Source organism: Cricetulus griseus, assembly GCF_003668045.3.
Source record: "Cricetulus griseus strain 17A/GY chromosome 1 unlocalized genomic scaffold, alternate assembly CriGri-PICRH-1.0 chr1_1, whole genome shotgun sequence".
Lineage (NCBI taxonomy): Eukaryota > Metazoa > Chordata > Mammalia > Rodentia > Cricetidae > Cricetulus > Cricetulus griseus.
Genome location: NW_023276807.1, coordinates 8,192,388 through 8,205,771, shown reverse-complemented (window position 1 = coordinate 8,205,771; position 13,384 = coordinate 8,192,388). Strand labels below are relative to the sequence as shown.

Sequence of the window (13,384 nt, the reverse complement as noted above, 5' to 3'; positions counted from 1 at the left end):
GTTGGTTGTTCTTATGTTACCCTGCTACCATCTCAAAATAGGAAGAGTTTGTGTGCACTCACGATGTTGTTTCTTGGACAGACTCTCAGACTCTGGGTCTGTGAGGGTGGTGGGGAGGGGAGGAGTGCAGTGTAGCAGTGCCTCTGTCCTGTGGCTTCCCCCCTGCGCTGACATGGACGTGCATGTCATACACTCTCCTCCTTTGGAGTCTGTAAACGATCTTGTTCCTGCTGTCTGCAGAGCATGCTGGGCACTGGTTTCCCTCTGAGTGTGCATTGGCCTTTTCTCTTACTTCTTCATCAGATTGTACCCGGTTTGCTGCTCCAGGCCTGACACTGTGCTGCCCTGATTCACATTTCACTTCTGCTAGCTCCTGTTTTGGATTTAGTGTTGACCAGAAAAGCTAGTTGTATGCAGAAAGCATTGAATGTTTTGTGTTTTGTTTTCTTGTAAGGTACAGTGGTCCCACCTGGCATCTCTCAAGAACAATGTTTCCCCTGTCTCGAGATCCCATTCCTTCAGTGACCCTTCTCCTCCCAAATTCGCACACCACCATCTTCGTTCTCAGGACCCATGTCCACCTTCCCGCAGTGAGGTGCTCAGTCAAAGCTCTGACTCTAAGTCAGAGGTACCTGACCCCACCCAAAAGGCTTGGTCTAGATCAGACAGTGACGAGGTGCCTCCAAGGGTAAGGAGCAGAAAGACAGATGTGTGCTGCTTTTTCTTTTTTCTTTTAAAACTTACTATTTACTTTGATTATGGGTATGGTGACTTCACCAGATTTAAAGGGGCAATGAAATTTCAAAGTAACTTTTTATGTAGGGAAAAGCATTCCGTATTTAGGCAATTACATTTAGCCAATGGTCAATTAGCTTTTAATTGTTAACTGGTTTTAAAAATAACTTAATTTAAAAAATTTAAGAGGGGGCTGGAGAGTTGGCTCTGAGATTAAGAGCACTGGTTGCTCTTCCAGAGGTCCTGAGTTCAATTCCCAGCATCCACATGATGGCTCTCAACCATCTATAATGAGATCTGGTGCCCTCTTCTGGCATGCAAGCATACATGCAGGCAGAACACTGTATACATAATAAATAAATACATCTTTAAAATTTTTAAGAGAAAAATTGTACACAGCATGCTTCTAAAATAAATAGAATTGTGAATTTATACTGAACTTAACCCGTTATTGTACATAACATCAGGGATTTCAGAAAAAGTCTTATGAGGAAAAAATTAACAAAATGATTTTTTATTTTAAAGTTGAGTGTTTTGTAATTAATAGCAAATGAAACTAAAAGTTATATTTTAGTGTATTTTTTCTTCCATTTGGAATTTGCTTCCTCTGAGTATTTTCTTGCTTCTTTGCTAGTCTTTGCTTCCTGCTAATCTTTTTGTAGACCATTGTTTGACTTCTTTGAGCTTATTTCTTGATTCTTACATTATCTCAGCCAAGTACTGTTGTATGTTCCCTGCCACCAGCTTCAGTCCAAAACATCATTTCAGTGTTGCAGGAGTGTAGAGATTGTCCAGGCTCTTTGGATCAGTGCAGGACAAGGGTGGGGCTGAGGGGAGGAGCTTAGTGATAGGCTTGCCAGCATAAGGAGGACTGTTAGAATGCATTTTGAAGAGGAAAGCTTTTTTGCTCATCTCATATTTTCAGTTTTAACTGCTATGTCCTCCTACCTGAAGGTTCCTGTGAGAACAACATCTCGTTCACCTGTCTTATCCCGTCGGGACTCCCCACTGCAGGGCAGTGGACAGCAAAATAGCCAAGCAGGACAGAGAAACTCCACCAGGTAAAAGAAGAATGGCAGGAACCAATGTGCTGTGCAGATGCTGTCTCTTAGAGTCATCTGTTGTCTGACTTCATAAATGTGCTTTCCCAACACAAAAGACATGATCTGCTTCCTGTGCACATGTATACACACACACACACACACACACACACACATACACACACACACACCTTCACTAGTGTGAAAACAACAAATTGATTTGTAGTAAAAAGAGAATTTGAATCTTGGTGTGTATTGTAGTTGAAATGAAAACATCTTCTCCATGTAAAACAGAGAATGAATGAATTGGGAATAGGTTCTGAGAAACTTACAATTTGAGGGAGGTTTTTAATCTAAAAATATGCAGGTATAGACTGATGTAAAAATCACAGCAAAGTCAGTGTTATAGCAGTCTGCAGTAGGCTAGCAATCTAGTCAAAGGCATCTCTGCTGCAGCTCTCCATGACACAGTAGCTGTTAGCCACACAAGGCTAAGGAGGAATTTAACTGAATTAAAAGAAAATAAAATTAGCATGTCATCTCCTTGGTGGGGCTGATAATAGCTCTGATATTGGACCAGATGTGTAGTGTGTTGCATGTTCAGCTTACTAGAAATTTCTATTTGTCAGCACTGCCCTAGAGATTATCATTAAGTATTTGACAATTTGTTCATCACTGAACCTGTCCTGTTGGCAACCTTGGTATAGTTACAAGTGTCTAGATGGATGATAGTCCAGAATCTACAGACAACCCTTTAATGCCTATGACCAGAGAAAACTGGCATTTTACTGTGACAGTGTCCAGGACACTGATTCTCTCCAGCAAATGTGTGCTGTGGGTGTGATCATAGCAGGAAAGCCTCCCCAGTTTTGCTTCCCCCGCACATCTCAAACAAAAGAATGGGCTGTGGACATTGGGTGTGAGAGCTGTTACGAGTGAATGAGGGCAACCTAGATATGGAAAAGTTTCTGGGTAATTACTTAAGTGATACTTATTTCCAATCAAGAATTGGGTCTCTGATTAAAACAGAGATGATTGTAGCTCCAGACTGTATCTGCAGCTCTCACCTCACTCATAACGAGGATTTCACGTGTTTCAGTAAGAAGATGCTATCCTCACTATGATAACTCAGAACAAGGTCTGCACCACCATGCGTATGTAGTACACTGCGTTAAATGTTGTTTGTAGGTTTTTCTCTCCTCCCCAGGTTCCACATAATGTGTACGTTTATGCCATCGTGTAGTGGGATGACACTGTTCTCTCTTCTTTTCTAACAGCAGTATTGAGCCCCGACTCCTGTGGGAGAGAGTGGAAAAACTGGTCCCCAGGCCAGGCAGTGGCAGCTCCTCAGGGTCCAGCAACTCAGGATCCCAGCCTGGTTCCCATCCTGGGTCTCAGAGCGGCTCCGGTGAACGCTTCAGAGTGAGATGTAGGCTATCTCTCCTGTACACTTTCTCTGGGAGCAATGGCTGTAATTAGTGGTTAGAAGACCTCCATGTGTAAAAGGAGACATGGATTTGCATATAGCTGCATTTTACCAATGATGCTTTGACATTGATGGCTAAGGATATAAGTTATCATTAGTAGTCACAATAATGTTACTCAGAGAGCTGTAGCTTCACACATACATAGCACCATAAGCACTTTACAGTTGATTGCAATTAAATAACTTGCCTAAAGTGAATTAGCTAAATGCTTAAGCAGAGATTTGAACACATTTCTTCCAGTTTGAATTCTGAGGCCTATGTATGTATTATTGATGACAGTAGTTGAAAATTCCTTGGCAATGTTCTGTACACTTAAGGGCATCCATGAAACAGATGCAGGTTTTTAAGTAAGACATCAGAAAGGCTGCCAGAGTATCCCTAGGTCTGAAGTTCAGACTCCACGGAGACCTTGTTATTAATGGGGTCAACAGAAGTCAGCAGGGAGAAATGGGAAGCTGGGTGGATAGGGGCGAGGCTGGGACAGCTTATGACACGCATATATCTTGTTTCTACATTTTTATGTCTTGAACTTAACAGCATCTTCTAAGTCTGAAGGCTCTCCATCTCAGCGCCTTGAAAATGTAGCCAAAAAGCCTGAAGATAAAAAAGAAGTATTTCGACCTCTCAAGCCTGCTGTAAGGACTGGGTACTATCAGTCTGTCTCAAGCCTGAGTGACACATTTGTAATAAGAATGTGGCTAAAGGGCTAGGGGTATGGGGTGCACTTAGGGGATTCTAAGTTCAGTCTCTAGAAAAAAGAAGAAAGAAAAGTGATTGAGAAGCCTTCAGTGGTTTGATTTTTGTGTGGCCCTTACCTGGTGTGAGGCAGGAGGAGGAGGAGGAATGTCCTATACTAGGATGCATTTGTGGGTTCTCCCTTAGGCATCTCACTTCTGAAGTCCCTAGTGAGACAGATTTCTTTTTCTACTTCAGCCTTATACTTTCTGTGCAGTCCTCTTTACAGAGAAGTACAGAAAAAAAAAATGTAGTTTTATTTGACAGGCATTTTAAAGGAAACGTGCACTTTATGGTAATACTAAATAAAAGCTAAGTGTGCCCCCTACACACACATTCTCTCTCTCTCTCTCTCTCTCTCTCTCTCTCTCTCTCTCTCTCTCTCTCTCTCTCTCTCTCTCTCTCTGCTGGACATTAATCTATTTTCAATGAGTTTGGCATTTGCAGTACTGGCTTTCAAAATGAACTGTGCAAATCTGCTTTCCAAACCCCCCGTTGCTTGAGTGCTGCCTTTGGTCTCTGGAATGATGGTTGTGACTGCCCCTTCCCTCCTTGTCATAGTCATTAGTTATGTGACTGTGGGTGGTTGTGGATTTAAGCCTATTGAAGTTTTAGTTTCCTGCCTGAACTGACTTCTGGACTTTCCCCCCTCCCCTTTTTTTCTGCTGTCTGCTCTTTTTCTCTGCATCCCTCATCAACGATGGCCCCCCCTCGCCACCTCCATGAATTGCTGTGTCCTGAAGGGTGAAGTGGTAAGCCCTAACTCTCTCTGCCTTTTAACTTGGCTTGAATTTTAACTGTGCCCTCAACTTGCCTTACTGTTTTCTAGACTTTACAAACTAAACTTTAATGAGAATCAGCTGTCTTAGATAAAGCATGTTCCAGATATTTATTGTTATCAAAGTTTTGAACACTTGTTTTAAAATTGCTTCATTCCTGTGGATAATTAACAGGATGTAGTGAGCTTAAATTAAAAGAAAAAAAAAACAAAACATACTCTTAATGCATAAAAGAGGAAAACTAAGTTAGAACTGCTCTTTAAATAGAAAGGGAAAAACATCTATATTATTGTTTTTTTAAAATATTGTTTTTAAATGAAATTCCCAAGTAGAACAGTGAATTTAGACTCTGCATGGAAATGTAGGGGGTAAATAATCATCACTCTGGGAAATTAGATTTAACAAATTGATAAGAATCTTAAAATATCTCAGCACAGTAAAAAGAAATGAAGCCAGGTTTTAAAAAGTTTTCCTCTGATGTTTACATTTATTGGCCATGTTACAGGGAATGTGGGTTAAGTCTAGAAGAAAGGCAAATGGAAAGCTACCCCACCTATTGCCATGGCATGTGGCAAATCAGACTTTCCCCCTGCGAATGCCCCTAGCTCCAGAGGGTGGTAGTTACTAGCAGGGAAGTTGGGGTGATTTTATGCTAGCAGCACTCCACTGTCTTGTAGGCTCAGGGTTCTTCGTGAAATGTGGATGAAAGAAAACCCAGATATGTTAACTCAGATCTATATAATTAGAGGCCGGTATTCTAAAGAAATGGTGTCTTCACAGCAAAGCCTCGGCCCTGTCTCTAGACTTACAGACATAAAATATTCCTTTCTAATTGAAAACAAAATGCTGTCAGCTTATTGTAAACAGATCGCTGTATTATGATTGCCTATGACATCTGCCCTTTTCTATCAAAAACTATACAAACTCCTTCATATGAAACAAAAATCTCCACTTATCCCAGTTCCCTCTCTGACATCAACCATGATTACTTGCTGATGGCTAACCTGAAAAGCTTTTCACCTGTTTTCTCTCTACCTCCCCCGTTGCCTAACTCTTTTCCATCCTGGGTCTTAGGACTTGACTGCATTGGCCAAAGAGCTTCGAGCAGTGGAAGATGTACGGCCACCTCACAAAGTGACGGACTACTCCTCTTCCAGTGAGGAGTCTGGGACCACTGATGAGGAGGAAGAGGATGTGGAGCAGGAGGGGGCTGATGATTCCACCTCAGGACCAGAGGACACCAGAGCAGCGTCAGTGCTTGCTGTGTTCGCAGATGAGAGTCTTCACTGAGCCTGCTTTCTGCTGCAGCCTTTTGCCCTAACACTGTCACAGAAATCTGATGTAGTTTTCATGAACTCAGTAGAATATAGCTTACACACACACACACACACACACACACACACAGTCTCCCTCCCTCCCTCACTCCTCCTCCTCCCTCTCTCTCTCTCTCTCTTCTCTCTCTCTCTCTCTCTCTCTCTCTCTCTCTTCACACACACACACACACACACACACACAGTCTCCCCTCCCTCCCTCCCTCCCTCTCTCTCTCTCTCTCTCTCTCTCTCTGTCTCTCTCTCTCTCACACACACACACACACACACACACACACACACACACACGTACGTCAGTGCTTCCTCACAATATCTCATAATGTCTTTTTTTTATTTAATATAAGGGTGCAGTAAAAGGGAAGTTTTAGTGTAATTAGAAAGAAGTATCCATTCTAATGTTTTGCTTAAGAACAAAGTGAACTGCAAAGAACTCTCTGTCAAAGGGATAAAGCCAAATCCATGCTGTCCTAGAGGAAATTCATGCTGCTGCCTCCTCTTACCTCACAGCTCTGAGATAATAATGAGGTTCAGCTTGATATCCTTGACTTGGGGACTTTGTCTCCACAGGTCATCTCTGAATCTAAGCAATGGTGAAACAGAATCTGTGAAAACTATGATTGTTCATGATGATGTCGAAAGTGAGCCAGCCATGACCCCATCCAAGGAGGGCACCCTGATCGTCCGTCAGGTACCTGTGTCTCTTCCTTCTGTTGTCAGAGGCTGAGCTTCTCCTATAGTCATTAACCCACTTGCTCATTCACTCACTCATGCTATTTCTACATCATCATCTGTTTTCATGTTAACACAACTCTGAGGGTAGGGTGTCCTGGGCTAGGGAGGTAGGTGTGTGCTGCATGCCACGAAGGTAGCCAGTAGTCTTCCACCCCACATTGCTGCTCCCCTGCATGCCTGTGGCAGCCTTCATCCAAGCACCATGCTGAGTCTCACAGTCTGTGTTGGAGTGGTAGAAAAGCCCACAGGGAGGGTTACAAAGGCTCACAGAGTGAAGTGCAGATCTGGAGCCTGTAAGAGAGCCACCAGGAGGCTCTGCTGGGGCATCTTGCCCTAAGTGTCTGCAGCATTGCAGCAGGTGTGGGGCACGAGGGTGAGCACCTCTCCTGTGGTCCAAAATGATGATCTCTATTTGTGATGCAAGATATGTTCTCTTTGGACCATGATGTTTTATAACTGTCTGTTCATTCTTAACTTAGATTTGTCCAAGTGATAGGCTCCTCATTGAAATAGGACAGGGCACTCTCTCTGCTTTGGAATTTTGCCCTGAGTGTTTCATGCCACAGCAGTGTTTTTGGATGGAAAGTAGGGAGAACATGAGAAAACCAGGATTGGAAGAAACCACAGGGTACTTTCTAGAGGTATTTTAGACAGATTTACAAACAGAACAAGGGGGTGGTCTTCCATGCTATTGTTGCAAATGAACCAGGTGAAACACTTGGCTACTTGCATTTGGTTGCATTGGGTACTTTGGATTCAATTGGCTCAAACTGGGCATTTGGCAAGGCAGTTTGAGTGATTCTGGCTAATTCCCTTGGATTTTCCTTGGTAATTAACAGTTTAAAAAGTCACACAGCACCTTGAACAAAGCAGTTATCAGTAGGGTTGTCAGCAATGTCAGCAGTGCTTGAGCGAGACCAGTGTGCCTGTTTTTTCTACAGAGTACAGTTGACCAAAAGCGTGCCAGCCATCATGAGAGCAATGGCTTTGCGGGTCGCATTCACCTCTTGCCAGATCTCTTACAGCAAAGCCATTCCTCCTCCACTTCCTCCACCTCTTCCTCCCCATCCTCCAGCCAGCCGACACCCACCATGTCCCCACAGACACCCCAGGACAAGCTCACTGCTAATGAGGTATGTCTCACACCACAAGCTGGCTGCTTTCCTGGGGTTAGACCAGCACTGCCTAGGAGCTAGTTTGCAAAGAAGCCCTTCCCAGAAACCCTCTCTCCCTTCCTCCCCCCTGCTTCTCTGTCATCTGCCCTCCTCCCCAATCCCAAGTAACATGTTCAGATCTGCATACAAATCCCTAACCCTAGATGGATTGATTTCCCCCCAAACTTGCCAGTTCACTGTTTACTTTTTTCTAGATAAGTATAGTTGCATGGCTTGCTTTATTCTGTTCGTTTTTTTTAAGTAAATAAAATGATTGCTGTGTTCTCAGATCCATTACGTATTTGGCATGAAATCCTTGTAGTCATCTGTGGAATTTGCCTCTTCATTCTTTTTATCCAGTTTATAAAATATAGGAAAATGTGACTACAGAGACTTAGCCTTACCTGCACAAAATTCTTGTCTGGTGTGAGAATCTCCTTCAAATAGGCATCGATTGTGTTTTGGTTACTGGTTTCATTTGTTAATTTTGGGGAGGGGTTGGTTGTTGGCTGATGACTTTGGTTTTCACCAACCCTTTTAAAGGAGTCTTTTTCTTGACATTCACATGTACTCAGGGTTTAAGAAGTCATCAAGTGCTTTAGGGGGGGAAACCTAGAAAATTGTGATGCTAAGCAAGGACAAAGGTCTGAGCTTTCTTTTAATTTAAAATTCTGTATAGGTAGTCCTGTGTGTTCATGGCATGGCTGTGCTACTCAGTCTGGGTCATAGGTGGGTGAGCCTTTGTTCTTTAAATAGGTCATGCCCAAGTGCAGTGATAGAACCCACCTTAAACATTTGCTTAATTAAACACATGATCTAATTTCACAGGTTTGGGGACTTACTGGGTCCATTTGTTTAATAGTTGAGAGAAGTCTAAACGGACTTTTAGTTTCAGCCAGTCTTGTCAAGTAAACGATTGATTGGCTTCTGGGCAGCAGCAATACTTTGGTCCACTCATTAGAAAATAGAGAAAAGTCTCTTTCTGAGGACAGTGTCAGGCAACTACTTTCTGGGCACCTTGGGCCATCTGTTGGCTTGGGCACTGATTGATGGGGCAGGGAGAGAGAAGCCTGTGTGATGGCAACGGTGTCAGGTGGGGAATCTTAGGCTGGCATGGGCTGTAGGGCATGGTGACTTTCAGGTACCCATTAGGGAAGCAAATAGGGGAAAGGCAGTTGATCGAATATATTCTGTCCCAGAGATCTGTGCTTGCACTCCTGTTTATATCTCACACACGCTCCATTTTACTATAACCTTTAACTCACTAAACTGGCAAGTTTTTCTGTTTGGTTTTAATCATCATTACATTTCCACTTAACAACTTGTTTCACTTTCTTTGTGAGCTTTTTGTTTATCTGTTTTATTTTTTTTGGTTTTAAGTTACATTATTTATACCAGTGCTCCTAAAAGTTCAGAAGGTCATGCCTATTGTCTTTTGTATGTTTACTGATGAGCCCCTGTTGTGTGGTATGGGCTTAATGGTGATGCACCTTTTAGTAACGTTAGCCAAAACTGTAGTGTTCTTGAAGAGGCTCAATTTAAAATAAATAACAAAAGAAGCATTTGCCCATAATCTGTCCTAGTAGGATAGTAGGTCACAGTAATCATCTTCCATAGTAGATAGGAGATCATACCAGTATTTTCTTTTACAGTAGAAAGTAGGTCATACCAGTAATCCATCACATTAGATAGATCACACCAGTAGTCTGTCATGGCACATAGGAGATCACGCCAACAGTCTGTCACAGTGGATAGTAGAGCACCAGTGGCCTATCACAGTGGATAGTAGAACACCAGTGCCCTAACACAGTGGATAATGGAGCCCCAGTGGCCTATCACAGTGGATAGTGGAGCACCAGTGGCCTATCACAGTGGATAGTAGAGCACCAGTGGCCTAACACAGTGGATAGTGGAGCACCAGTGGCCTATCACAGTGGATAGTAGAGCACCAGTGCCCTATCACAGTGGATAGTGGAGCACCAGTGGCCTATCACAGTGGATAGTAGAGCACCAGTGGCCTATCACAGTGGATAGTGGAGCACCAGTTGCCTATCACAGTGGATAGTAGAGCACCAGTGGCCTATCACAGTGGATAGTAGAGCACCAGTGGCCTATCACAGTGGATAGTAGAACACCAGTGGCCTATCACAGTGGATAGTAGAGCACCAGTGGCCTATCACAGTGGATAGTAGAGCACCAGTGGCCTATCACAGTGAATAGTAGAACACCAGTGGCCTATCACAGTGGATAGTAGAGCACCAGTGGCCTATCACAGTGGATAGTGAGCACCAGTGGCCTATCACAGTGGATAGTGGAGCACCAGTGGCCTATCACAGTGGATAGTGGAGCACCAGTGGCCTATCACAGTGGATAGTGGAGCACCAATGGCCTATCACAGTGGATAGTAGAGCACCAGTGCCCTATCACAGTGGATAGTGGAGCATCAGTGGCCTATCACAGTGGATAGTGGAGCACCAGTGCCCTATCACAGTGGATAGTGGAGCATCAGTGGCCTATCACAGTGGATAGTAGAGCACCAGTGCCCTATCACAGTGGATAGTGGAGCACCAGTGGCCTATCACAGTGGATAGTAGAGCACCAGTGCCCTATCACAGTGGATAGTGGAGCATCCAGTGGCCTATCACAGTGGTAGAACACCAGTGCCCTATCACAGTGGATAGTGGAGCACCAGTGGCCTATCACAGTGGATAGTGGAGCACCAGTGGCCTATCACAGTGGATAGTGGAGCACCAGTGGCCTATCACAGTGGATAGTAGAGCACCAGTGGCCTATCACAGTGGATAGTGGAGCACCAGTGGCCTATCACAGTGGATAGTGGAGCACCAGTGGCCTATCACAGTGGATAGTGGAGCACCAATGGCCTATCACAGTGGATAGTAGAGCACCAGTGCCCTATCACAGTGGATAGTGGAGCATCAGTGGCCTATCACAGTGGATAGTGGAGCACCAGTGCCCTATCACAGTGGATAGTGGAGCATCAGTGGCCTATCACAGTGGATAGTAGAGCACCAGTGCCCTATCACAGTGGATAGTGGAGCACCAGTGGCCTATCACAGTGGATAGTAGAGCACCAGTGGCCTATCACAGTGGATAGTGGAGCACCAGTGGCCTATCACAGTGGATAGTAGAGCACCAGTGGCCTATCACAGTGGATAGTAGAGCACCAGTGGCCTATCACAGTGGATAGTGGAGCACCAGTGGCCTATCACAGTGGATAGTAGAGCACCAGTGGCCTATCACAGTGGATAGTGGAGCACCAGTGGCCTATCACAGTGGATAGTGGAGCACCAGTGGCCTATCACAGTGGATAGTAGAACACCAGTGGCCTATCACAGTGGATAGTAGAGCACCAGTGGCCTATCACAGTGGATAGTAGAGCACCAGTGGCCTATCACAGTGAATAGTAGAACACCAGTGCCCTATCACAGTGGATAGTGGAGCACCAGTGGCCTATCACAGTGGATAGTAGAGCACCAGTGGCCTATCACAGTGGATAGTAGAGCACCAGTGGCCTATCACAGTGAATAGTAGAACACCAGTGCCCTATCACAGTGGATAGTGGAGCACCAGTGGCCTAACACAGTGGATAGTGGAGCACCAGTGGCCTATCACAGTGGATAGTGGAGCACCAGTGGCCTATCACAGTGGATAGTAGAGCACCAGTGGCCTATCACAGTGGATAGTGGAGCACCAGTGGCCTATCACAGTAGATATTAGGTAGTCTTTATTATCTTTTTAGTGTGTGAAGTACATTTAGAAAGTACTGAATTGATGTTAAGACATTTCAGTTGCTGTTTAAGAATTTCCATTAATTTTTGTTATAGCTGATTGTGAAGTGGTGCTTTTGTTGGCAGTTTGCAGCATCACTGCCTAGGTGTGCATCTCAAGGAAGACATACGGCAGTTGAAATGCCTGCTGGCCTTTTTGGGGGGAACAATGCAGGAAGAGAGGGCTTGAATTGGGAAATGGTGCTGTATATATAAGTGGACTGAAATGGTCTTTAATGTTCACTTTTTAAATGTCTCTTATATTAATGAAATTGAAATTTACATTGCAGACTCAATCCGCTAGTAGCACACTCCAGAAACACAAATCTTCCTCCTCCTTTACACCTTTTATAGACCCCAGGTTACTACAGATTTCTCCATCTAGTGGAACAACAGTTACTTCTGTGGGTAAGTACAGCAGCGGCAAGGAAAGCAGCTGACAGACAGGACCTGATTCCCTGTGTAGCTTCCCAAGTGGCTTAGGCATGCATGGTTGCTCATGGCTCAGACCTTTGCTAAGAAGTCCATCCCTCTCTCATTGCCTGTTCAGCAGTGAGCCTCATAGTCAATCTCCTTTTCCATGTCTGAGAAAGTGTCATTTATAGCATATGGATATTTATCTGGGGCATATTGAGGGAGTGAGGCAGTTGTGTATGGGTACAGAAGATGAGATCAAAATGTACTATGTTTCAGTGGGATTTTCCTGTGACGGAATGAGACCAGAAGCCATAAGGCAAGATCCTACTCGGAAAGGCTCAGTGGTCAATGTGAACCCCACCAACACTAGGCCACAGAGCGATACCCCTGAGATTCGTAAATACAAGAAGAGGTTTAACTCGGAGATACTATGCGCTGCCTTGTGGGGTAGGTATCTCACTGCTATCTATCTAATTACGGTAGTTTTAGAACAGATTTGTCATCCAGAGAATCACTGTTTGAAGACCTTACAATTTCTGTGATTCCTGTGCCGTGCCTTAAGTTTAGCTGAGTGTGTGTTAATAGAACAGAGTGCATGTATGTAACTGCAGTCATTTCAGCAGTAGGACGTTGGGAAAAGTGACCTCTCTCCATTTCTCCGCATAAAGATGAACAGTGGGCATGAGACAGGAAGGAATTGGTCCTTTTGGTCCTTAGCATGGGAATAATGAAGTTTAAATGCTTGTGCTCACCTTTTTTGTCTGTGACTTTGACCAGTTTCCAAATGAGACTCTAGGAGCAGTCTGCAGAGGCACTGTCAGCCTGGATTGTCTTACATGTGTGTCCTGAGGGCAGTAGCGGGGGGGGGGGGGGGGTGGTGCTGCACACTCAGGTCTGCCTTCTCCAATTCAAACTTGCCTTTCTGCCAGCTCCATCCTGCCCTCGCCCTGACATGTAGTCCCATGGTTTGTGTTCTGCTTTCAAAGTACCCTGCTTCTACCCACAACAGTCTCTTACGCCCCACATATGGCATGACGTCTCCTGGCAGGGCCAATAGCACACACTTCCCTACAGTCCTCCCTGAAATCCCAGCCACCACATTGCCCGCAGTAGTAAATCAGCTTTCTTCTCCCCCTGTCCAGCCTTTCATGCCCCTTTCTATTGTTTTTGGGAAAAAAGACTGAGG

The 13,384-nt window shown here is 44.4% G+C and overlaps 1 protein-coding gene across 50 annotated transcripts in view; it reads left to right on the top strand.

The window, feature by feature from the left end:
- Window positions 1-13,384, top strand: part of Map4k4 (mitogen-activated protein kinase kinase kinase kinase 4) — a 145,919-nt gene that overhangs the window by 119,685 nt on the left and 12,850 nt on the right. For 7 of the 50 annotated variants that reach the window (XM_027386768.2, XM_027386763.2, XM_027386776.2 and 4 more), the window contains 10 exons: window positions 455-688; window positions 1,690-1,796; window positions 3,053-3,204; window positions 3,800-3,897; window positions 4,741-4,749; window positions 5,851-6,026; window positions 6,675-6,795; window positions 7,781-7,972; window positions 12,072-12,189; window positions 12,475-12,645. In XM_027386768.2, coding sequence (XP_027242569.1) covers window positions 455-688; window positions 1,690-1,796; window positions 3,053-3,204; window positions 3,800-3,897; window positions 4,741-4,749; window positions 5,851-6,026; window positions 6,675-6,795; window positions 7,781-7,972; window positions 12,072-12,189; window positions 12,475-12,645 — 1,378 coding nt within the window. The remainder of the gene's footprint in view (window positions 1-454; window positions 689-1,689; window positions 1,797-3,052; window positions 3,205-3,799; window positions 3,898-4,740; window positions 4,750-5,850; window positions 6,027-6,674; window positions 6,796-7,780; window positions 7,973-12,071; window positions 12,190-12,474; window positions 12,646-13,384) is intronic. The other 43 variants (XM_027386772.2, XM_035452461.1, XM_027386773.2 and 40 more) reach the window with 16 other exon arrangements.